The sequence below is a fragment of the Antennarius striatus genome, chromosome 19, assembly GCF_040054535.1.
Source record: "Antennarius striatus isolate MH-2024 chromosome 19, ASM4005453v1, whole genome shotgun sequence".
In the NCBI taxonomy this organism is placed as follows: Eukaryota; Metazoa; Chordata; class Actinopteri; order Lophiiformes; family Antennariidae; genus Antennarius; species Antennarius striatus.
The window spans coordinates 11,883,977-11,905,000 of record NC_090794.1 but is presented as its reverse complement, the minus strand read 5'-3'; the positions used below and the strand labels follow the sequence as shown (position 1 = coordinate 11,905,000).

Below are 21,024 nucleotides of genomic sequence, written 5' to 3'. Positions count from 1 at the left end.
GTATTGATTAATTTTTGTTGAGTTGCGTGATTGATTGATTGATTGATTGAGTGACTAATAAGTTCTTTTATTGTAAAGAGAATGTATTGAAACTGTAGACACACATCCATGATTAATGTATTATGTACGTAATGTATTAAGAACGTTCAGAAAAACTAAATTAATGTTTAATCTACCACTTAATTCTGACCTAGATGTAGTATTCAGTGTAGGTCATCCACACCGCTGACATTATGACACTTTCTTAACACGGTCAACTCGTTTGTCAGTGTAGAATCTGGAGCAGAACCAACAGGAGATCTATTTTGATCTTCATGACTTCTCTTCCTCCAGGCCCGGGGCAAAAAACGACAGAGAGGGTGGTTTCAATCTACCAATGTGAAGCTCCTGGGCCCCTCCAGCAGCAAACCCTCTCCATCCCCTTTACCAGGTGACTGCTGACAATCTATCCAGTGGTTGATGTTTCCTTCAAAGCCACTAATGTCAGTCTTACAATGTATTTAGATTAAAAGTCAAGGAATGAGAAAAACCGTTAAGAGTAACCCTGTAGGTGTGATAAGTGTTTGAATAGTTGAACAATTTCAGTGTAATCAAGATATTTCCACCTTGAGAACCACAATTTTATCACAAGCAAAGTAGTCACTTAACAGAAACATGTCACACAACACGCTTAAATCCAACTCCATGTGTTCCTCTGATCGCGTAGTGTGCCAGGTCATCGCAATGTACGACTATACGGCTGCCAATAGAGACGAGCTGAGCTTTTCCAAGGGTCAGTTAATCAGCATCCTGGACAAGACCAATCCGGACTGGTGGAAAGGTGACGCCAATGGGGTGACGGGCCTGCTTCCGACCAATTATGTAAAGATGACGACAGAATCAGATCCCAGCCAGCAATGTGAGTCACCCTAAGGCTTGTTTTTCCTGCCTTTGAAGTTTCTCTTTCTGGATGAAAATTAATAATTCACACACGTAATGGGATTATTATTGGGTTTAGACAGATTCAAGTAAACTGATTAAAACATCTGCAGAATTGTGTCATCGCTGAAAAATCTGATTGGTTGACTTGGCTCACTTCAGGTACAGTAGGTTCTTTATCCATGTCAGAGCATGGAGAGAGTGACGGTAAGCCTACAGGAGTTGGTGTCTGTAAATCACTGAGGGGTCACTGATGAACACAAAGCCACGGCGCTTATGAGGCTCAATCTTGTTTCACATCCTCTTTTATGAGCTGGACAAAAACTGGACAGAAGATTTAATTCCCTTCAATTAAAGTGTGCATAAGGGGCGAGCCTTTTCAAAAATCCTGAGATTTTACCAACAATCTAAAACCATTCAAATTAAAGTGGGATGTGATACAATGTGCTTGAGCTCTTTCTTGCTGAGACTTACATGAGAAGGTTTTTACCACTTTGTATCTATCTGTTGAACTCTCTTAGAGCTAGCAGCCAGTCAGCTTAGCATAAAGACTGGAAAAATGAAGAAAAAAATAGTGAGGACCATTAGATTATAATTATTATTATTATTGTAGTTGTCACAGGTGGGTGTCTGCCATGCAATACAAGGTCACTATTGTAAAATGATGTGAATCGACCAACTTGATGTCTTGTATGCAGGACTGCCAAAAATATTATCCTGTGTCGTCAGCTCTAGCATTCTTGCAGGTTTAATTTCTACTAAATCTTCCTGCCTTTTTATAGAAGAGGATTAGTATAGGAGGGGAGTGTTCATTTAAGATTAGCTGGAGGAAGCCGTTATAGCTGTTTCTCTCAAGATCGTGTCTCCATACTCAGACAAGACCCCAAAAAAATTTCAGTCAAGCGTGACCAAACTCAGCATGAAGTCATCTGCCCCACATAAGAAAGTAGAGCTCATTTGAAAATAGAATAAATGCTTCCTCAAAGTGGGTCAAAAAGTGCCGCTCCGTCTTAAAATGACTTGAGTGGTGTCAGTCTTCTCATCTAACACTCGGCAAAAGGAGGAGGATGAAAATCAACAAAAAAATGTTCATTAAATAAATCACTGAGAGCTGGATGGAAGAACCACAGAGTAGTTATTGTAACTTATTTTTTATTTTTAATCCTAATCCTTTTTCCCCATTTAAAGAAAATTGCATTTTTAATTTCCCCTGATTTGTTTGGAAATGATACACAATGTGCTTTTCCTCAGTGAATCTATCTGTGCATATTAACCTGCAATGATCATCTGTCTGTTGGGAAGAGTGTTTCCTCACTGCTGATTCACATACTGCTGGTCTAACCATGAATGGAACTACCAGGGGCACAAAAAAATGAGTAGGATTACCAGGGGCACGGAAAAAATGAATAAGCCTACCAGGGGGATGGAGAAAATAATTTAGCACTAATACACACACACACACACACACACACACGGAGCTTCCTGTCCCTGTCCCGGTCGCAGGGGGAATGTATGTAAACAAGACGGAACCCACTCGATGTGTAGTTGATTAGGATGAACTGGATTAATATCCGGACACAAACACAATGACACTTAGATTCCCACTCCCACTCACTCGATACGACATCGCCGTCACGCTCCAGATGTGATTAGAACTACATTTACATCTCCAGAAATACATAATTAATGCACCTGCATGTATGAGTGTAGCATTAATATTAAACTATATTAATGTTTGCTGTCTCTCCACCTCTCCTTCATCTCACTCACCTCCCCCCTCCTGCTTCTCCACATCATCTCTGCTTTCTGTTTCCTCTGTAGGACAGTAGTGCTGGCTTTCCTCTCTCTTCATCCTCCTCCTCCTTTTCCTCCTCGTCCTCACCCCTTCAGAATTGCCCTGTCGCGTCAGGAAGCCCGGCCACCGGGGAGAACAGCCTGGCTCTGCGTTTCCGTCTCACTGTTTAGGACTGTGATGTGTTGCGTTCCTTCTTTTTTTATTTTATTTTTTCACCTCGTTTTACCTGCTCTTCTCTTTTTCCTTTTTCTCTTTCTGTAAGGCATCTATCTCTTACCACCCTCCTTCTGTTTCCCTTGATGTTTGTTGAACTAACTAACTAACCAAGAGGCAGCTAGATGTGTCTTTCTGTCCTGCTGATACGAAGGCATGACATTTGCAATTTTGCTAAAGTTAAAGAAAATTGAGAACATAGCAGTTCAGTGACACGGTATAGAATGTGAGCGCTGTCAATCTGAAGTAATACAGTATAGTTTTCTAAATGAAGTAGATTTTGAACAGGGTCATTCATTCTTGCACTAACAACATTAAAGTTTGCTAAAATGGACCAATGTGAGGACTCACTGCCGCTTAAACCATCTGTAACCTTTATCGCTGCCTGCTAATGCAATGCTTATATACTAAAAGTCATTTATTGTGATTTTATTGTCAACCTGTTATGCATTCCTATATTTATTAATGCTTCCACAATAATGATCGAGACTTCTTCAATGAACTGTGACACCACCAGCAAAACAAACATGCAGATGTTAGCTTTCCAACTGTTTCAGAGTGGAGTCAGAGGCGATGAGGCCCTGGTTTGCACCTCGAAGCCTTGAACTATCAAGTCTTCCACTGCTCTTTCTCACAGCCATTAGCTACTTCACTCATTCACACCTATGCAATCATTTGGAGGGAGAAAGGTGCTTTGTTTTTGATTCAGTGTTTGCTGCAGTGGTAGCATTAAGATTGCCTGGTATGTTCATTGACTGCGACTACTACGTGCCTCACTCTTGTCTGTGCATTAACTGTAAATACGATACCATTGGACTTATAATAAAGGAAGATTTTAACATGATGAGTGATGAGTGCCGGTGATGATGGACACGTGATTGACAGGAAAGTTTTGAACACCTTTGATGTCATTTGTGCATGCATGCATGTTCCTGCATGCTTGCTGGCCTGCGTTTGCGCTGTAGGGTGCGCCAACCTGATGACGCTGGACACCATGACCATTCAAGAGAGGAAGCGACAAGGTTACATCCATGAACTCATCCAGACCGAGGAGACCTACGTGGAGGACCTGGAGCTCGTTCTAGAGGTATAGACGAACATGCAAACACCCTGGGAAGCTTTGGTAACATTCTCTTCATGTTTTAATTTCCTTTGTCATGCAGGTCTTCCACAAGCCCATGTCAGAGTCGGGTCGTCTGACGGAGACTGAGATGGGAACGATCTTTGTTAACTGGAGGGAGTTGATTATGTGTAACACCAAGTTACTCAAGTATGTATCCCAAAAAGTTTTTGTCTTTCTTCGCCCACTGAAGGACAAACATGATTATACCATGTGCTTTGTACATATGAACGCTAATGTGCAACAACCTGTAACATTCCTCACATCCTCCATCACCATCATCCTAGGGCGCTGCGAGTGCGTAAAAAAACCGGAGGAGAGAACATGCCGGTTCAGCTGATAGGAGACCTGCTGGCTTCAGAACTCGCTCACATGCAGCCTTACATCCGTTTTTGCTCCTGTCAGCTAAACGCTGCCGCCCTGCTACAGAGCAAAACAAACAACCAGCCTGATTTTAAAGACTTCATGAAGGTACAAGTAGTGGCAAAGGATAGAAATGGACTAAATAGACACACATGGTACTAGGAGATGCAGTGAATCCAAATGTTCTCTTCCTCTCCCTGTCTGCATCCTCTTGAGCAGAAGATAGCCACTAACTACCGCTGCAAAGGGATGCCGCTGTCCAGCTTCCTTCTCAAGCCCATGCAGAGGATCACCCGCTACCCCCTTCTCATAAAGAACGTGAGTGGAAAACACTGTGATAGATAGGGCATGTGTTCTCATTATCACTCACTATCACCGTTAGTCTCTGGCTAATGAGCTGTCATCCGGTTGGTCAGATCCTGGAGCACACCCCAGATGGTCATGCAGACCGCAGCCCACTTAGAGAAGCTCTGGAGCGAGCCGAGGAGTTGTGCTCTCAGGTCAACGAGGGAGTCCGGGAGAAGGAGAACTCAGACAGGCTGGAGTGGATACAGAGTCACGTCCAGTGTGAGGGGGCTATAGAGGTAATCACCAGACACGACTCACTTCTCCTTCCATACTTCTGGTAACTCTTCTCCTTCATGACTGAATTTTTTTAATGGCGTAGCAAAACAAAAACAAACACACAACAGCAGGGCAATTTTTCGCTGAAGTACTCCCTGTACTTGACAGTTTCCACCCTTCCCTTCATCACGCTTCGTTCTCTTCCTGTCTGTTTTTCAGCACTTAGTCTTCAACTCGCTGACTAATTGCCTCGGTCCTCGAAAGCTGCTGCACAGTGGTCGACTTTACAAAACCAAAAGCAGCAGGGAGCTGTGGGCTTTCCTCTTCAGTGATTTCCTCCTCCTCACACACAGTGCCAAATCCTTCTCCTCCTCAGGGCCAGACAAGCTCTTCAGCCTCAAGACCAACATTCAGCTGAAGATGTACAAAACAGTAAGCAAGCCTGAAGTCTGTCACTATGTTTACCGTCATATACTACCCTGGGTATCCGTTTGTCATCCATCCCTTATTCTTTTCATGCAGCCGCTGTTTCTAAATGAGGTTTTAGTGAAAATGCCACCAGACCCATCCAGCGATGAGCCACTCTTTCACGTCTCGCATATCGATCGTGTCTACACACTAAAAACTGAGACCTTGAATGAGAGGTAGGCCGGGCACATGTCTGCCACACTTCACTAACTATGTGAACGTGTGATGTAAATAGAATTTGTGTATTTAATGTTTTGGCAGGACAACTTGGGTTCAGAAAATCAAAGCGGCATCTGAAAATTTCATAGAGACAGAGAAGAAGAAGAGAGAGAAGGCTTACCAAGGTGAACAGCTCCCCTTTTTATGTGTCGTATGTTCAACACTTTCATCACGAGTATGGCCGGTCAAATCACAAGGTTCTGACCTGAAAGTAACTGCAATACAATTCTGATGATACAACTCATCTCACCATCAACTTCAAAATGTAAAGAAGTCTCAAACATTCTAATTAATCCTTAATTAATCAATGGAAAATTTTTAAATAGCCAACAATGAAAACCTGTGAAATGCCGCTGATAGTTGATAAATATATAGTGAGCACAGCAGAATAATATATATGTTCAGACTATTTGTTCTTAGAATATAAGGAAAAACTATATTACGGGAGGTGGTTTCCATTCAGTGGTTTACTAATAATAAAGCTTATTTATCATTTGGTATATTTGCTGTATATAGATGTGTATGCAGGGTTTGTCTGTTGTCAAAACCTAATGGGTGTTTATTGTTGTTGTTGTTTTAGCTCGTTCCCTTAAGAGCAGTGGGATTGGCCGACTGTTGGTAACCGTCACTGAAGCTCAGGAGCTCAAAGCCTGCAAACCCAACGGTATCTGTTCACAGCAAGTCACAGTTTATTCTCATGTTTCTTTAAAAAGAACTAATGCACATGTCCCCGCAGGAAAAAGCGACCCCTACTGTGAGCTCACAATGGGGGCCCAGTGCTACACCTCCAGAGCAATCAACGACACACTCAACCCGAAGTGGAACTTCAACTGCCAGTTCTTTATCAAAGACCTCTATCAGGACGTCCTGTGCATCACTGTGTTTGAGAAGGACCAGTTCTCACCAGATGGTCAGTGGTTTTATTTGTGTCTGCTGGTTAGTTGGTTCACTTGTCTGTCAGCAGCTTTGATCTTCTCCATACGAGCTTTGTCTCCGTTAATATCACAGAAGTTGTCGCCGTTGCATGTTTTGTTCAGCAGATGACGCTGATTTGTTCTTTTTTTTATTTAAAACAGTGAACTAGAATTAAGCAGGATTCTTCCTTCTTTATTCTAGCTGTTTTAATCAGCTACTGTTTTCTGTCTCTTCAGATTTCCTGGGTCGCACTGAAATACCTGTGGCCACTATAAAGAAAGACATGGAGAGCAAAGGAGCTGCAAGCCGTCGCCTACTACTGCATGAGGTCGCCACAGGAGAAGTTTGGGTCAAACTAGACCTTCATCTGTATGAACCAACTAAATGACATCCAGACACACCACTTTGTCATATAGTAATGAACAGCAGATATATTTTTGGATTAACAGCCAAAGCTTCCTGCATGTTTCAATGCGGGTATTCATGAAAACCGTTCTGTGTGTGACCTTCAACCAGAAAAGGAAGGAGCGGAGCCAAAAGGTCATCATAATTGCCAATATTTAAATGATCACCACTTTAATGCATACAAAAATGGCCTTAAATATAACTGTTTAGAGCTGCTACATGACAGTCTTCTTAAATTCTCATGTCATCACACTCCAACAGTAAAGTGTCTTACACTTAATGGAGGAATACAGGCTTTTTATTGGTTTTTACTCACAGATTCACTTGTATGTTCACAAACTTTCATGTTTCGTTTTTATGCTGAATGTTTCAAATGTTGCGCACTACTGTTCATGTTCATGTTAAATGTGCCATCAGGTCCTGAAAGGCATGAATAAAATGTACATAGAGTCAAATCTTTCTTTGGCAAGGAGTCAGTGTTTCACAACGTTCTCATCCTGTCCATCATTTCCACAATATTTTATGGTAAATATGGTTTTCTAGAGTATTTGTCTGAGGCCTGGTGTACCCCTGCTGGCTGGTGTTGACCTCCACATTTGGAGAACCAGCAGCCGGACTGAAAGCACCTTCCATCGGGTGCAGCAGCTGCACTGGTGTGGTAGGGTATGGTGTCCAGCCTGGAAGAGACACGTCAACAAATTATTTTACTGATTCTGTGAATTCCTTTTAGGTCCTACAGCGTTTAAATAAAAATATTAATTTTTAGAAATCATATAGTCATGCCTGCCAGAATTCTTTCTTTCAGTCGGGTCTTTCGCTGATAATTTTCTGGATTCACAGACCAGATAATTTGACAAGGTGCCAGTCTGAGGTGGCTTATATTCATTTCCTAAGATGGAACAGAAATTGATTTGAAATTTTAAGAGCAATATAAAAACCATCGCAAATCAACTGATAACTTCACAAATAGTTTGGATTTGGGTTGAGAGAATTTGAAGACAAAAAAAAAATACTGTTTAGCTAAAATGTTAGACTGTTACAGAAAGTTATTCCACAAATGTGGGTCATACAATAATAGCCATGGATAGAAATAAAAATAACTTCAATTCCCCCAAATACAAGAGACGTTTCAAAGCAAACCTTGATCTTGGTTTTTTTTAATACCTGCTTCACAGCAGCGTTTTGTTCTCTTCCCCTCTAGTCGTCCATGTAACTGAAGGTACCCTGGATCCTGTAGACATACAGCGATGACTTTCCAACACCAGACACATTCTGAATTCTTCATATGGTCAATATCTTTTAAATTGTAAATGTTAATCATAAAATAATCACCTTGAGGTAGTGTGGCATCTTGATACTAAGAAGAAAAGGGTTGTATTCTCTTAGATCATAGGTATCTAGAAATACAAAACCCTGAAGATTACAGACATTAGTTAGAGTGAGATAGAACATTAAACATCTCTGAGTGAGTTTTATCTGTTTCATATAAAGTGTAAAAAGATATGAAAAAGTCTGAAGGAAGTTAAACCCTAACCCCAAGGTAAAAGCTGTTTCCATTAGCGATGTGTGGTTGATCTATTTTTCATCACAGTCTGAGCAGGATGAATGATGGGCTAACCTTGTTGTTGCAGTGATGGAGGTAGTCTCTATATAAGCTCTGGCGCCTCTTAGCCTCCACAGGAGCATAGAGGGACACATGTTCCTCCACCCTCCTCTGGAGGGGAACCCAGACACGATCAGTCCAGCTCCTGTGCAGCATTTCCCTCCTCCTCAGCTCTGCCACATCCTGCTGCCTCAGAAACACCTCCAACTCCTGAATTAAGATGGTTACAAATATAAGTGCTTCTTTATGATTACAGACCTGTTTTATCATGAATCAAAAAACAACACAATGATTGGGATATTTACCTTTACAAAACCATTTTGCGTTTCCATCAGAGGCCGGATTATTTCTTTGATTTGGTGGTTTTCAGCTTCTATCTTCTCCTAGACGGACAGATCTAGTGAGAAAATTCTCTCCATTGGTTTGTATAGGTAGGCCTGTTTGAGTGTAATACCTGCAGGCGTCTGATGGAGGAGGGAGAGAGGTCATGTCTGGTTATCAGCTGTGAGGATGAGTCTTCATCCTTCCCTGGTATTAAACATCTACTGGTGCTCCTCCTGGAACCTGGCTGAGATGGGCTCCTTCTGCTCCCTGCTCCCTTTACTTCTGCCATGAACTCCTGAAACGTCAGCAGGATCATTTTTGTCTTCTGCTAAGATTTAGTTTTTATTTTAAAACCACAACGCAAATAAAATTTGATTTTGAACATTTCACAAGCGCAACGAACAAAAAGAATTGTCAGGTTAAAAAGACATTTTCAGAAAGTTAAGTTTTTATGACTGCACACACACAGGGAGACACACACACACACACACACACACACACACACACACACACACACACACACATAGTATATATAACACTCTGACCTATACCACTGTCTTATATTCTAATAGCACTGATTCTCACATTATATTAAGAACTAAAATAATGAGATTGTTATAAAACTGAATTAGAGTGTGTTCTTATTTACAATCTACCATTACGTCACTGGAACACGGCTCTGCTGTATTTTCCTACCTTTGCTGGTTTGAGAACGTTTGAATCAGACGCTTCTAAACGTTTGGCGGAACTGGACGAGACCTCCGGTAGTTTTGACGTCAGAAGTTCGTTCAAAGTTGACATCTAGCACAAGGCAACAACAGAGCTGTAGCAAAGAGAGAGAGACCAAGGGAGAGTCCATCTGTCCTACTGTTTGGAGGTGTTCCGTTGCCATGACACCTGCGCAAAAGAGCGCACGGGCGCGCTCAGGGAACGCGCATATGCTATTTGCCACGCATGCAAATGTAAAGAAACAGAGATTCTGGGTGTTGTAATCTGTAGTAATTTGGTTTAAAAAAAAAAAAGAAATAAAGAAAAAAAAAAGAAAAGCGCATAAACTTTCTAATTAAGAGAACCCCGACCATGTCTTCTTCTCCTTTCAACTTTTTCCTTCAGGGGTCGCCACAGCAAATCTGTTGCCTCCATCTAACCCTGTCTTCTGCATCCTCTTCTCTCACACCAACTACCTTCATGTCCTCTTTCACTACATCCATAAACCTCCTCTTTGGTCTTCCTCTAGGCCTCCTGCCTGGCAGTTCAAAACTCAGCATCCTTCTACCAATATATTCACTATCTCTCCTCTGGACATGTCCAAACCATCTCAGTCTGGCCTCTCTGACTTTATCTCCAAAACCTCTAACATGTGATGATTTATAACATGTGTCTATAACGCATGTTATTTATCATCACAGAATCAACCGGGTCGTGCGTTACTGCAAACTCTCTAGATTGTACCAGTGGAGAATAAAAATACAGATATCTGAATAGAAGTAATTTGAAATAAAAAAATACAATTATGCAAATGGGACTATAAACACACAATTTAAAATAATCTTAAATAGTCCTGTGACTGGTTGGGTTCTCCTTAGAACCAATGAGGTCAGAGCTCGGGGGTCACTGAGGTGTTGCGGGTTAAATGTTGTGCCGCTCTTGACGCGCCTGTTGACACCTCAGACGCACTTTCACGGAGTCGCGCAAAGGCTGCAGCACCTGCGGAGAATGCAAACGAATGCAAACGCGCAATGTGTGCGTATTAACGAAAAGACAGGGCAGGGCTTCTTCCAGATCCCAGCTGGAGATTTTCCACGTCTTCTTTTCGTTGCCGAGTCCAGGACAGGGGGGAGACCACATGGATTGGTGGACCTGGTTGGCAGCGATTATTGCCCTGCTCTGGATTTTCTGCTTCATAGACGGTAAGAGATGAGATTCACTGAGATTTGGAAATTGTTCGGAAACTTGGTGACATCCTGAAGGATGACGTAACGTCACAGTTTGACAAAATACTACACTCTTCTCTAGAAAACGTCAACTGTTTTTTTTAAAATATATTACTTATGCGTTTTAAAAACTACCCGATCCAAATGACGAACGGAGCACAGATATCGAATTATGAGGTTAGTCTAATCTCAGATTTAGGTTCATAAATTCAAATACCTGTCACCTACTTCAGGTGTTCGGTTATGTCGAGCACATCTTTGGATGAGAAGCTCTGATTTAAATCAAGAGCCAGATTTAGTTTTCTTCGAACGAGATCATTTGAACATTCTTACAAATGTTCTTATCACATTGTTCCAGCGGTCAATCTTAATACAAAGGCCCACTTTTTTTACTTTCAGAACGTTTAAATCTTTTTAAAGAAGAAGAGATCCCGTGCTGAGGGCCGTGCGTGAAGCCGCACCTGGACACCCAATGTGCGTGCTCTAATCGGGTGCTGCTTGACGCGCACATGGCAGGAGGAAGAACTCTAATCCATTGGGCAGACGTTGTTTGTAATGGTTGCTGACAGTCGCCGCTGTGTTAAATTAGCCTCCATCTGACCCATTACCCTCTTATCTCCAGGCAATGCCGTTCTGGAGCTGCGGCTGCTCTTCCATGCTCTGACCAAAGCGACTTGCCACCTGTACCTGGCGCTGCTCCCGCTGCGCAGAGCCACCACCCACTTGGCGGACTGCGCGAGGTACCTGATCAATCATGCCCAACAAAACCCGCCGCCCCTCGCTCACCACCCCTACCAAAGTCAGCCTCTCGCTCGAAAAGGCTTGCTACACTTCCTGGAGGGTATGTGCGTGGTGTGCGAGACGGTTCCCAACCTGATGGGCGCAGCGCTCAGCCTGGGCGCAGCTTTCTGCCACATGATGCAGGGAGGTTTCTACATCCTGGCAGCCACGTTACGCACCATCCAGATCAACCTGTTCTCTCAAATGAACGGCGAGAAGGATAGATGGGACAAAGAGCGGCACAGAGCCAAAGAGAGTGAGAAAAAGCTAAATTCTAAAGTGCTGGAATACATTTCCGTATTTTGTCAAGATCCCGTCAGCGCTTTACGCATCAAGGTTGACGTCCCACCTGTGTATAGATAATCTGTGAAGCGTTTATTGGTTAATGGCACATATGGGGCCTTCTAACTGCTGGAGGTTGAACTTTGACCTATGGCTGTCTCTCACTGTTGTTAAGGGAATAGCACACATTATATTTAAACATGGCAAATGAAGAATCTATGGTGCATTTTGTTACATTTGTTTTTATTGTAAAGATATTAAAAATAAATGTCTCAAACGTAACAAACCTGACATCTGTGATTGGATATGGTGTTTACGTTGTGGTATAGTAATGTAAATACAATCAAGGGTCATAATTCAGTCATTAGTGTCTCATTACACTTAAAAGTCCTACGATCAAGTATATATTTAACTCTTAAAGATGGCATCCAAACAGACCAAAGCACACTGACATAATACGACTGACTTAAATACAATTCAGTGTCTTATCCCTCAGGTGTCATCAGTGGATCGGTCATAAATGTGTTTTTGATCAAGTATTACAGCCAACAAACAAAACCAGCAACACTGTCACCCAGCTGGTCTTTGCCGTTTCCTCTTCATCCTGTTAGGTCTGAAAGGAAACAGCAAGAGGGACAAACGTTATCATGTTGAACTCTAACATCTAGGACAGAAGGTATTTTGGGTGCCTGATTATTAAAGTACAGTAAGGTGCCTCAAGGCTGCATGAACACACAGAGGGGAGAAGTAAATAGGGGAAGAAGGAATGGGGTGCATGGAGATAAACAGGACCTTGATCTGATAATAAAGATGGATCAGTTCCAATGAAGGCTAAAGTCTTGCATCAGGTGTAGTCTGGAGCATCTGGGGAGGGATTTTTCCAGCTATAATTAGAAAGAGAAAGAAAAGATCCCTTGGGTCTGGTATTGGATACAAACAATTGCACCAACTCAACCTCAAATATTCATTGTCAGAGTGCATAAAGAGGTAACTCAGTTTTCATTTACAAAATAATAATGAATTCTACAAAACTGGTTCACGTTCATTCCAGCTTACAGAGTGTGTCGGCTATCCTTCTGATTGCAGTTTTGTTCACTCTGAACTCATTCTGGTCAGACCTGTGAGCAGGAAACAGACACAGAAACTGTACAAGAATGACTGGCATTTAAAAAACAAAAGGACAGCTGATCAATCACTACAGAAAATAAGATTAAAACCAAACAGGAGCTAATCTCGTTACTCACGCCCTCATCTTTGTCACAGCCTCCAGTCTCCGCAGAGCTGACAAAATATTTTTCTGCATGTCAGATGACAGGACTTCATAGGTGTTAAGCTCACCTGAAACAGATGTCATGATGGTTAAAGAAAGGTTTAATGGGGTTTGAGGTATTCTAGAAGTCAGAGGTTCTGTCTGTTTTACCTGAGAGGATGAGCTTTGTGGTTAAATTTCGGACAGCAAGTAAGAATTGTTTCTCAGAGAAGGAAATAGCTTCTTCTTCACATATATACCTGAACATCACCTGGAAAAACAGACCAGATCAAACGAAAATTGGACTTTAATTAAAGTCCAATATTAGATGCAGTTGAGATCCGGATGGTTTAGTATGAACTGGCTTTGCATGAATATCACTGCCAGACTAGACTAGACAGATGTAAAACATAGTAAAATTATGTTAACGTGAGAAACAATGTATTACCCTCTTCAGAGTCATTCTTGATAAACAAATGAAACATTGGCATTAAAATGACAGATTTGACAAAGAGCAGAAAAGAAAACTCCCCACACCTAAGAATAAAAGTCCATCAGTTGTTCGCTTTTTATATATTTACTAGAATTTAATGTGTTTATCTAAACAGACTAAATAAACTGATTAGTATAACATCAGGGCAGAAAAGTGGGTATGCTCACAACAACACAGGTTCAAATTCTCCAGATTCCTCCTAACACTAAAAAACACATGAAACATGTGTAAAAAGGTGTCACTACATTTGACATATAGGTTTGAATCTATCCATCTATATTATTTGTATAAGATTGAATAATTTCATATAGATTATTGAGAAAGGACAACCCAGTAAAATAATTCTGCACTACTGGGAATAACATCCTGTTGGAGAAGCAATAGATGCTTTCAACATTTAAGTTTTGATATATTTGTTGTGAAAAAAATGTTGATCTCTATGTTGACCTTGATAAATCTTGCATCACAAAAATCCACTTAGAGTGAATTAGGTTTCATGGAAGGATTTAGAGACATCTGTTGGATGACACATGATCTAATATTCATAACTCTGCTTTCATATAATTCAAGAAGAACTTTTTTGATGCATCAGAAAGAAACCCAAAATTCTAGAGAGCAATTTTGCTTGTGACGTCTTTAGATTGTATTGGGATGCAGTAATGAATTAAACCTTAAAAGACCTGATAGGCGTTTGTGAAGGGTTGTAGAAAGGCCTGCAAGAAGCAGAACACCTCGGCCCCTGCCTCTGACACTGTCACCTCCTGTTGACTGACATGGAGCGCTCCACATTTCTTCAGGAGGGAGCATGCCTCCTCAAAGTCCTGAGTAATAGAAGACAGGATATCATGAGTTGTCAAAAACATCTGCCTGTCATTGGATTCTGGTGAAGAGCTGAGCTCATATTTAGCACTTGAATTTCTATTCCTTAAATTTCTTCCATAGATTTTTCCTGAGAGTTGACAATGCTACCTGAGACGCCTGTCCGGGAACGAAGATAAATTCATTGGCGAAGACGTCCCTTAGGAAGCAAAAGAAGGCAAAGAGCTCGTCTGCGAACAGAGAGAAGGAGGATGATTCCTCAAAAGGCAGTAGTCAGTGTTGAAATACGCTGGGATTAATCCTCACCTCTCCCTGTGGACTTTGTGACATCTATGGCTGCTGCAACCATGGCAGGACGTACAAAAACGTGTACGGACTGATTCTTATAGGCGGCCAGCATCAGCAGTGGAGCCGCCGTCCTGATGACACCCTCCTCTGGACTGACTGGGTGTCTCCTCGCAGGCTCTTCCTCCTGAACCAGGTAGACCAGTCCTGCTTTGCGTCGTACTACGGCGCGATGAATGGCCACGGTGGACGACATGACATCTGCGTCGGGGACTTGTGCTGCAGGAAAATGGTCTCTGTGTTACATTGTTCAAGTGGTATTTTATAGGGAGGTTTGTGTGTTTGTGTGCCTAAATGTGTGTATTTACACGCCTGAGAGCTGCGAAGTGAGACGGTTGAGAGGGGTCCTCTTAGGATAAGTGACTTAAAGTGTAATAATCCACTGAACATGTCCTAAGTGAATCTGAATGCTTGTGCCAACTCGCATTCATCTAATCTGTCTGATCTGTCTCCGACTTCTGTGTCCTGAGGTGAGACGCTGACAGAGTAGCTCAAATGTTGGCCCCTCCTCTTCAGCTCAATGATACTTGAAGAGCACGTTTTATATACGCTCACAGTATGGCTCCATTAAGTCCCACCCCTCACACCTTACCTGCTGCTATTGGCTGAGGCTACATATCCTCTACAGGGGTCGACCCAAAAGTCATGACCCAAACAAAGAGAAAGAAAAGCCCATCAGAAGCCAGGGTTAATGTAGAGAATCAACACGCTTCCAGGAGCCGCAGATGATATTTTGTGAATTGTCTTGCCTTAAGTACTAATTCATGCCTCATCACACTATTTATTAGTATTCTGCCTTTTTTTTTTACAAATTCGCCACCAGATTAACAAATAATCTGGTGGCGAATTTGTAATTTATCAAGATTTGTATTTTATCAAACTTTACAAATCTTTTACATACCAAACACAACAGCAACTAAAATATCAAATACAGGACTGCTCTAAATTATATTAATCAACAGTATAGCTAAAAAAAAAATCTTTTAATAAAATAATTGAACAGATAGAAATAGTTGAATACATAGTTAGATACTATAGATAGACAGACAGACAGACAGACAGACAGACAGACAGACAGACAGACAGACAGACAGACAGACAGACAGACAGACAGACAGACAGACAGACAGACAGACAGACAGACAGACAGACAGACAGACAGACAGACAGACAGACAGATAGATAGAGTGTATTAATGTTGGTTTGATATAACACGGACTGTGAATGTGACAATTGTCTACACAGAAAATAGTTCCAAAAGAGTTCCAAGACTTAAATTGTATTTTTACATTGAGGCATGCGTGATAATGATCTAACAATCTAATGATCACATAGTAACTGTCAGAGGAATGACTTCAGGTACATGTTTCTGACTTCAGTTACATATTTAATAATATTTATAATAATCATTACTTAGTGCAGAATATTTTAACTTGTGGTATTCATGTTTAACTTAAGTAAAGGGTTAGGAAATGCCCCCTAAAGGCCATTGAAGGCATCGCACCACTAATTAAGAGCTCCTTACTGGATCAATGATTTGTCTCACCTTTATGCAGATGCCTTGGGATTGAACTATAGATTTAAAAATATATATAATATACACACTAGATTTATAAAATATGTCCTCTCACCCACCAGGCCAGTTCAGCCGAGCTCCAAACGCCAGCGCTAACTTCTTGAGCCACAGGGTTTTTTCTGTGAGCTGATTCCAGAGCAGACCCTCCTCTAACAGGAGTGATGCTGGAGCCTGGAGCAGCACGGAGGCCATCAGAGACCAGGGGCTGATCAGAGACCCCTGCTCTTGAATTCGTACCATCAGATGAGCCAGCCAGCTCACGCAGGCCTGAATGTCTGCACTGGGCTTCTGAGGAAGATCTCTGTGAAGAGTCGTACGGACAGAGAGGAGGAAGAGCAGAGTGAAGGGAAGAGCTTCACAAGCAGGTCATTCCCTTAAGTGGTTCATCTGGAAATGTAGTGGTTCATAATGACTGAAGAGGAGTTGAGTTACGGTTTGTTTAGGGTGTTTAACAAAAGAATATTAACTAACTGGATTGCAATAGGAGGATTTTAATATTTACCAGGACTACCTGGGACTAAAGTACAGAGGTATGACGGTAGTAGAAAACTGATAAGATATATCATTAAGTTAAATGTCAATAACACTTTAGTCAGTTTTTGTTGGTCTGGTTTGTTAGGGATGCTTTAAAATAGTCTGAATGAATTTGGTACTTATGTAAAATGATTTTACTTTTTACCTTGGTATGAGATTGTACTGACAGCGGTTTATCTTGCCTTGACACAGCTGCCGCACGGACAAAGGACGGCCAAAGTTCACATGCATGCAGCCATAATTCTCCTGGAGCACTTTGCTAGCCTTCAGTAGACCCTTTAGAGAAAGAGCAAAGTTGTAGCTGAACCATGAGAAAGAGATAATCCACTTTAGTCATGCCATAATCCGCACTTCTGAGACAAAGATATATTGTTTGCAAATACAAGGAGTTGAAAGAAAAGTATTTTTCTGTAGTGTCACATCTTCAGCCTCATAATATGAGAGACCATTCGGCTGGGACGTACAGTGGTGGTTTCTGCTGGCTTGGGTACACCCAACAGCTCATGGGCAAGCAGCGATTCCTCGAGGACTCGGTCGTAGCTGATGCTGATAGGAACAAGTGTGATGTCAAACACCTCACTTTTAAAGTACGGCTCCAGCACCATATGCATCATCCCTACAGGCACGTGCACAAATGGTTGAATTTGTTAAATTTCCGAAAGGGCAAATAATACACTTTTTTTTTAAAGGATCATGATGTCATCTCAATGATTATTATTATTATGAACAGTCAATCACAAGTTTCTCTGTACAACAAAATGTTTTGTGTGTCTTGCTCTCTAACCACCGAAGAAACAAGGCAACGTGAGGTGTAAAAACTCAACAAGTACAAATAAGATTAGGTGAAACAAAGAATTCAAGGAGCAAACGTAAGCATGCACATACAAAATGCTAACATTTACCTAACTTAGGCATCAGAGACTTCAGCGTGCGACTCCGAAGGCCTTCCACATAAAACTCCACGGGAGCAAATCCTTTCTACAGAAAACACATTGAACAGCTGCTGTTTCACAGATGGTGGAATAAAAAAGACTGGTCAAACATGAATTAAAGAGGAGGATGAAGGGATTTACAGACGGGCAGATGTCGCAGGTTGTGTCTTACCCTGACAATGGTTTTGACGTATTCTGATAGCACTGCCCAGTAGAGTTTGTCAGACCCAATGGATCGACGGATGAAGAAAGCTCCAGAGCGACGCAATATCTCCCCAACCATCTTCATCCCTGCAAGAGCTTCACAGAGAAAAGAAGGGCAAATAAACAGAAGCAGACAGAGAGGGAAATTAAATAAAAAAGGAAGATTCATGACAATATTAATACAGATGAGATAATATTGATTGAAACGGATACTTGCGAATTCCAGCAGCAATAACAGGTAAAGGGATGTCGTAGCGGAACATGATGTAGGAGATAGCCAAGAAGTCTATGTAACTTCTGTGATTGGGCATCAGGATCACAGGGTTCTCCTGAATGGCTTGTTGGAGCTGAAAAACAAATGAAAAGTAAAGCTAAAACTCTTAAATTGAACAGGTTTTTCATCGCCACATGCAGAAACATTCAAGAGAGAGAGAGAGAGAGAGAGAGAGAGAGAGAGAGAGAGAGAGAGAGAGAGAGAGAGAGAGTGAGTGAGTGAGTGAAGCACATTTTACAGAATTCATCACTGATGGGTAATTCGGTCCTGACCGTCTTGAGTCCTTCCATGTTGATGAACATACTGGTGAAGAGTCTCTTGAACACCTTGCTGATCATGTAGGCCATCAGCCTGATGAATCCCAGCTGCAGATTTTGAGACATTTCCACTAGAATCCCATGAGCCTCCTTTCTGACCTCCTCTATGGTTGACCCCGTCTCCAAGGATACCTGAGAAGGAACGTAGAACATGATGAATGACTCTCCGTGTTAATTGTAGGAACAATGTGATACTGTTTTCTTCCAAATCCCACTGACACACCTCTTGGGCTATGTAGCGCAGATACTGGGACTCCATCACAGCGTTGTTGAGGTCGGCCGTGGAGCAGGATATTCCTCCTTTGTAGGGGTGGGGGTTGAATGTCCTGAGAGCAAAGCCAAGATCAGTGCAGCCCCTCTTCCATTCCAATACATCCACAAAGTCCTCATCTTCCAGGCTGGCTCTACCTGAATCTCTATACTGGAGGATGGAGTTGTGCTCAGGTTAAAGGCAGAGGTGAAGCAGTACATAGAAAATAGAACAGAAACATGACAGATCTTCTGTACAGCACGACTCTTACGTATTGGTACTTTATTCTTCACAGTCTGACACACATTTGTCAGCAGAGTGGAAAAGATGTCGTGCTCATTTTAAATCATCATCTGATTTCCGTCTTACATTCATGGGATTTAAAACACTCATTTTTGTTGCCCAACATGCTAAAACCTCTTCGAGGCTTTAAACTGGTTTTGTGTATAGGGCCAGTCTAGTCATAATGTGAACAGAGATTTGGTCACGTATACTCCTGAAACAGTGTATATTGATTTTTCAGATGCCCACACTAGAAACCCATCATCAGTGTTCTATCCTGTATCCATCCATGTGACAAGATCAAGGTTGATCAAACCAAGTTGCTTTTGTTGACCACATTGGTCGACCCTGTTCAGCCAGAATTGCTGCTGTTGATAATGGCTCTTAAGCTCCCATGATGCCAAGGATTCTGTAGGCCTTGCTCCGGTGCATGCACCTGGTCCTCCACAACTCCTGGGACTTCACCCTTATTCTTTATTGTGCTTTATCCATCCTCCCCTACCTGGTCAAAGTCAGCTCCGTAATATGAGCTGTCTTTGGTGCATGAGACTGACAGGATGTCCAATCTCACTGAGGACTGGATGGTCAACTGATATCGCCCGGGTTCCTGCCCTGGAATGCAATGTAAACGACTGTGGATGACTGAAGACTCCCTGAGTATTTAGATGAATAGAAGGATTCATCCAACGAACCTCAAATGACCACTCTGGTGTTACACAAACTCATACTTATAAAATGGTATCTGAAAGAAGACCAAGGTGCAATGTGATTGTATTGGACCATCAGCAGGCTGGAGGTGGTTGTAGGTTCATAAAAGGTGAGGGATGGGCTCCGACCTGAACCCCTTTAAACACCACAGTGAGAGCAGCAGTCTGATCCCCACAGACTCTACACCACCTCTGAATGAAGGATGACGTCCAGAGGCTGCACTGGTTCATAAGGAGGGGGATTTCCAAGTGAATTACTGGTCACTTGTGTTTTTGGTGCAGTTTTGTTCTGACAATTTTTTTTTGTTACTGATTGAAGTGAGATGATCATTCAGAGTTATGAGGAACTAAATACATGTTATTTATCCCAGATTCCACAAATTATTTAAGCAAATTTCAGGCGTGTTGTATAAACTTCAGTTCTCATGCTGGCCTTTTTATTAAGTAGAATAGAAGGAAAAAATACATATTCTATGGAGGTTTCTACCCCCTGCGATCCAAGTAGGTCTTTTTCTTGAAACAGCACACTGGTTCAGGACCAGATAAATACCCAGCTGTACTATGACCCTCGATATTGTGTTACTAAATAGGGCAAAGTTTCTGCAGCTACTTCGGTTCGTCAAGCAGCTCCTAAATAACAGAATCACTGTGCAAACAAACAGTGAACGCTTTAAATGCGTTCTTCTCATTCTCTCACTTGTCGTCGCTAAAGCGTGAATAAACTGTACACGTGATGCTGAAAACGATCTAACTTACCACGTCTGTCATTCTTGTGAAGGAGTCAGACCCCTGCAGGTGGACGTCCCTCATCGACTGTCGCGTCGCGCTCTTGCCGGCCGCCTCCGGTGCGCCCTGGAGACCAAACCAATGGTGTCGCTGCGTTTTGGAAACTCCTCCTGCATATTGTATGTGCAGACCGTTTGCTCTCTAATAACCCCGAATCGACACTTTAGAGCAGCCAAGTCCTGCTGCTTGCAGAAAGAGGCCCAGGCTTGGACAAAGTGTGTGGCGCACAGAGACAGACACTGCATGGTTCCAGCAGTGTCTCTGTCACTTTGTCCGTTTTACAAGTGTTATTAAATAAAGCTCTCTCTCATTAAAATGGAATTATCAATCCAACATCTTCACTGATGTGCCAA

At 42.0% G+C, this 21,024-nt stretch overlaps 4 protein-coding genes across 9 annotated transcripts in view; 2 read left to right on the top strand and 2 right to left on the bottom strand.

Moving 5' to 3' along the window:
* itsn2a (intersectin 2a) overlaps nucleotides 1–7,437 on the top strand; it is a 43,619-nt gene extending 36,182 nt beyond the window's left edge. For 2 of the 4 annotated variants that reach the window (XM_068341771.1, XM_068341772.1), the window contains 14 exons: nucleotides 334–430; nucleotides 707–898; nucleotides 1,081–1,125; nucleotides 3,892–4,013; nucleotides 4,090–4,196; nucleotides 4,334–4,517; nucleotides 4,629–4,727; nucleotides 4,826–4,993; nucleotides 5,193–5,405; nucleotides 5,496–5,617; nucleotides 5,703–5,785; nucleotides 6,241–6,324; nucleotides 6,397–6,570; nucleotides 6,812–7,436. In XM_068341771.1, the coding sequence (XP_068197872.1) occupies nucleotides 334–430; nucleotides 707–898; nucleotides 1,081–1,125; nucleotides 3,892–4,013; nucleotides 4,090–4,196; nucleotides 4,334–4,517; nucleotides 4,629–4,727; nucleotides 4,826–4,993; nucleotides 5,193–5,405; nucleotides 5,496–5,617; nucleotides 5,703–5,785; nucleotides 6,241–6,324; nucleotides 6,397–6,570; nucleotides 6,812–6,963 (1,842 nt within the window). In that variant the 3' untranslated portion in view covers nucleotides 6,964–7,436. Of the gene's footprint in view, nucleotides 1–333; nucleotides 431–706; nucleotides 899–1,080; nucleotides 1,126–3,891; nucleotides 4,014–4,089; nucleotides 4,197–4,333; nucleotides 4,518–4,628; nucleotides 4,728–4,825; nucleotides 4,994–5,192; nucleotides 5,406–5,495; nucleotides 5,618–5,702; nucleotides 5,786–6,240; nucleotides 6,325–6,396; nucleotides 6,571–6,811 lie in introns of all 4 variants that reach the window. The other 2 variants (XM_068341769.1, XM_068341770.1) reach the window with 2 other exon arrangements.
* fam228a (family with sequence similarity 228 member A) lies at nucleotides 7,263–11,818 on the bottom strand. 2 transcript variants are annotated; one of them, XM_068341781.1, is made up of 9 exons: nucleotides 11,715–11,818; nucleotides 9,604–9,708; nucleotides 9,038–9,202; nucleotides 8,889–8,966; nucleotides 8,599–8,793; nucleotides 8,313–8,393; nucleotides 8,145–8,211; nucleotides 7,764–7,869; nucleotides 7,263–7,657 (listed from the first exon to the last, which is right to left on the bottom strand). In XM_068341781.1, the coding sequence occupies exons 2-9, from the start codon at nucleotides 9,706–9,708 to the stop codon at nucleotides 7,501–7,503; spliced, it is 954 nt and encodes a 317-aa protein (XP_068197882.1). In that variant the 5' UTR covers nucleotides 11,715–11,818; the 3' UTR covers nucleotides 7,263–7,500. The 2 variants fall into 2 exon arrangements, with proteins under 2 accessions (XP_068197882.1, XP_068197881.1); XM_068341780.1 differs by lacking the exon at nucleotides 11,715–11,818 and having other exon boundaries at nucleotides 9,604–9,741.
* LOC137613009 (uncharacterized) lies at nucleotides 10,634–11,984 on the top strand. Its single transcript, XM_068341782.1, has 2 exons — nucleotides 10,634–10,817; nucleotides 11,464–11,984. Exons 1-2 carry the CDS (start codon nucleotides 10,634–10,636, stop codon nucleotides 11,982–11,984), a joined length of 705 nt encoding a protein of 234 aa, XP_068197883.1.
* A 143-nt stretch (nucleotides 11,985–12,127) lies between these two features.
* gnpat2 (glyceronephosphate O-acyltransferase 2) lies at nucleotides 12,128–20,776 on the bottom strand. 2 transcript variants are annotated; one of them, XM_068341776.1, is made up of 17 exons: nucleotides 20,642–20,776; nucleotides 18,870–18,972; nucleotides 18,602–18,778; nucleotides 18,273–18,402; nucleotides 18,024–18,151; nucleotides 17,822–17,897; nucleotides 17,384–17,535; nucleotides 17,065–17,195; nucleotides 16,445–16,686; nucleotides 14,771–15,028; nucleotides 14,615–14,694; nucleotides 14,326–14,466; nucleotides 13,324–13,423; nucleotides 13,148–13,241; nucleotides 12,960–13,021; nucleotides 12,696–12,787; nucleotides 12,128–12,516 (listed from the first exon to the last, which is right to left on the bottom strand). In XM_068341776.1, exons 2-16 carry the CDS (start codon nucleotides 18,903–18,905, stop codon nucleotides 12,735–12,737), a joined length of 1,860 nt encoding a protein of 619 aa, XP_068197877.1. In that variant the 5' UTR covers nucleotides 18,906–18,972; nucleotides 20,642–20,776; the 3' UTR covers nucleotides 12,128–12,516; nucleotides 12,696–12,734. The 2 variants fall into 2 exon arrangements, with proteins under 2 accessions (XP_068197877.1, XP_068197876.1); XM_068341775.1 differs by having other exon boundaries at nucleotides 18,870–19,067; nucleotides 20,642–20,767.
* Between the last annotated feature and the right edge of the window lie 248 nt (nucleotides 20,777–21,024).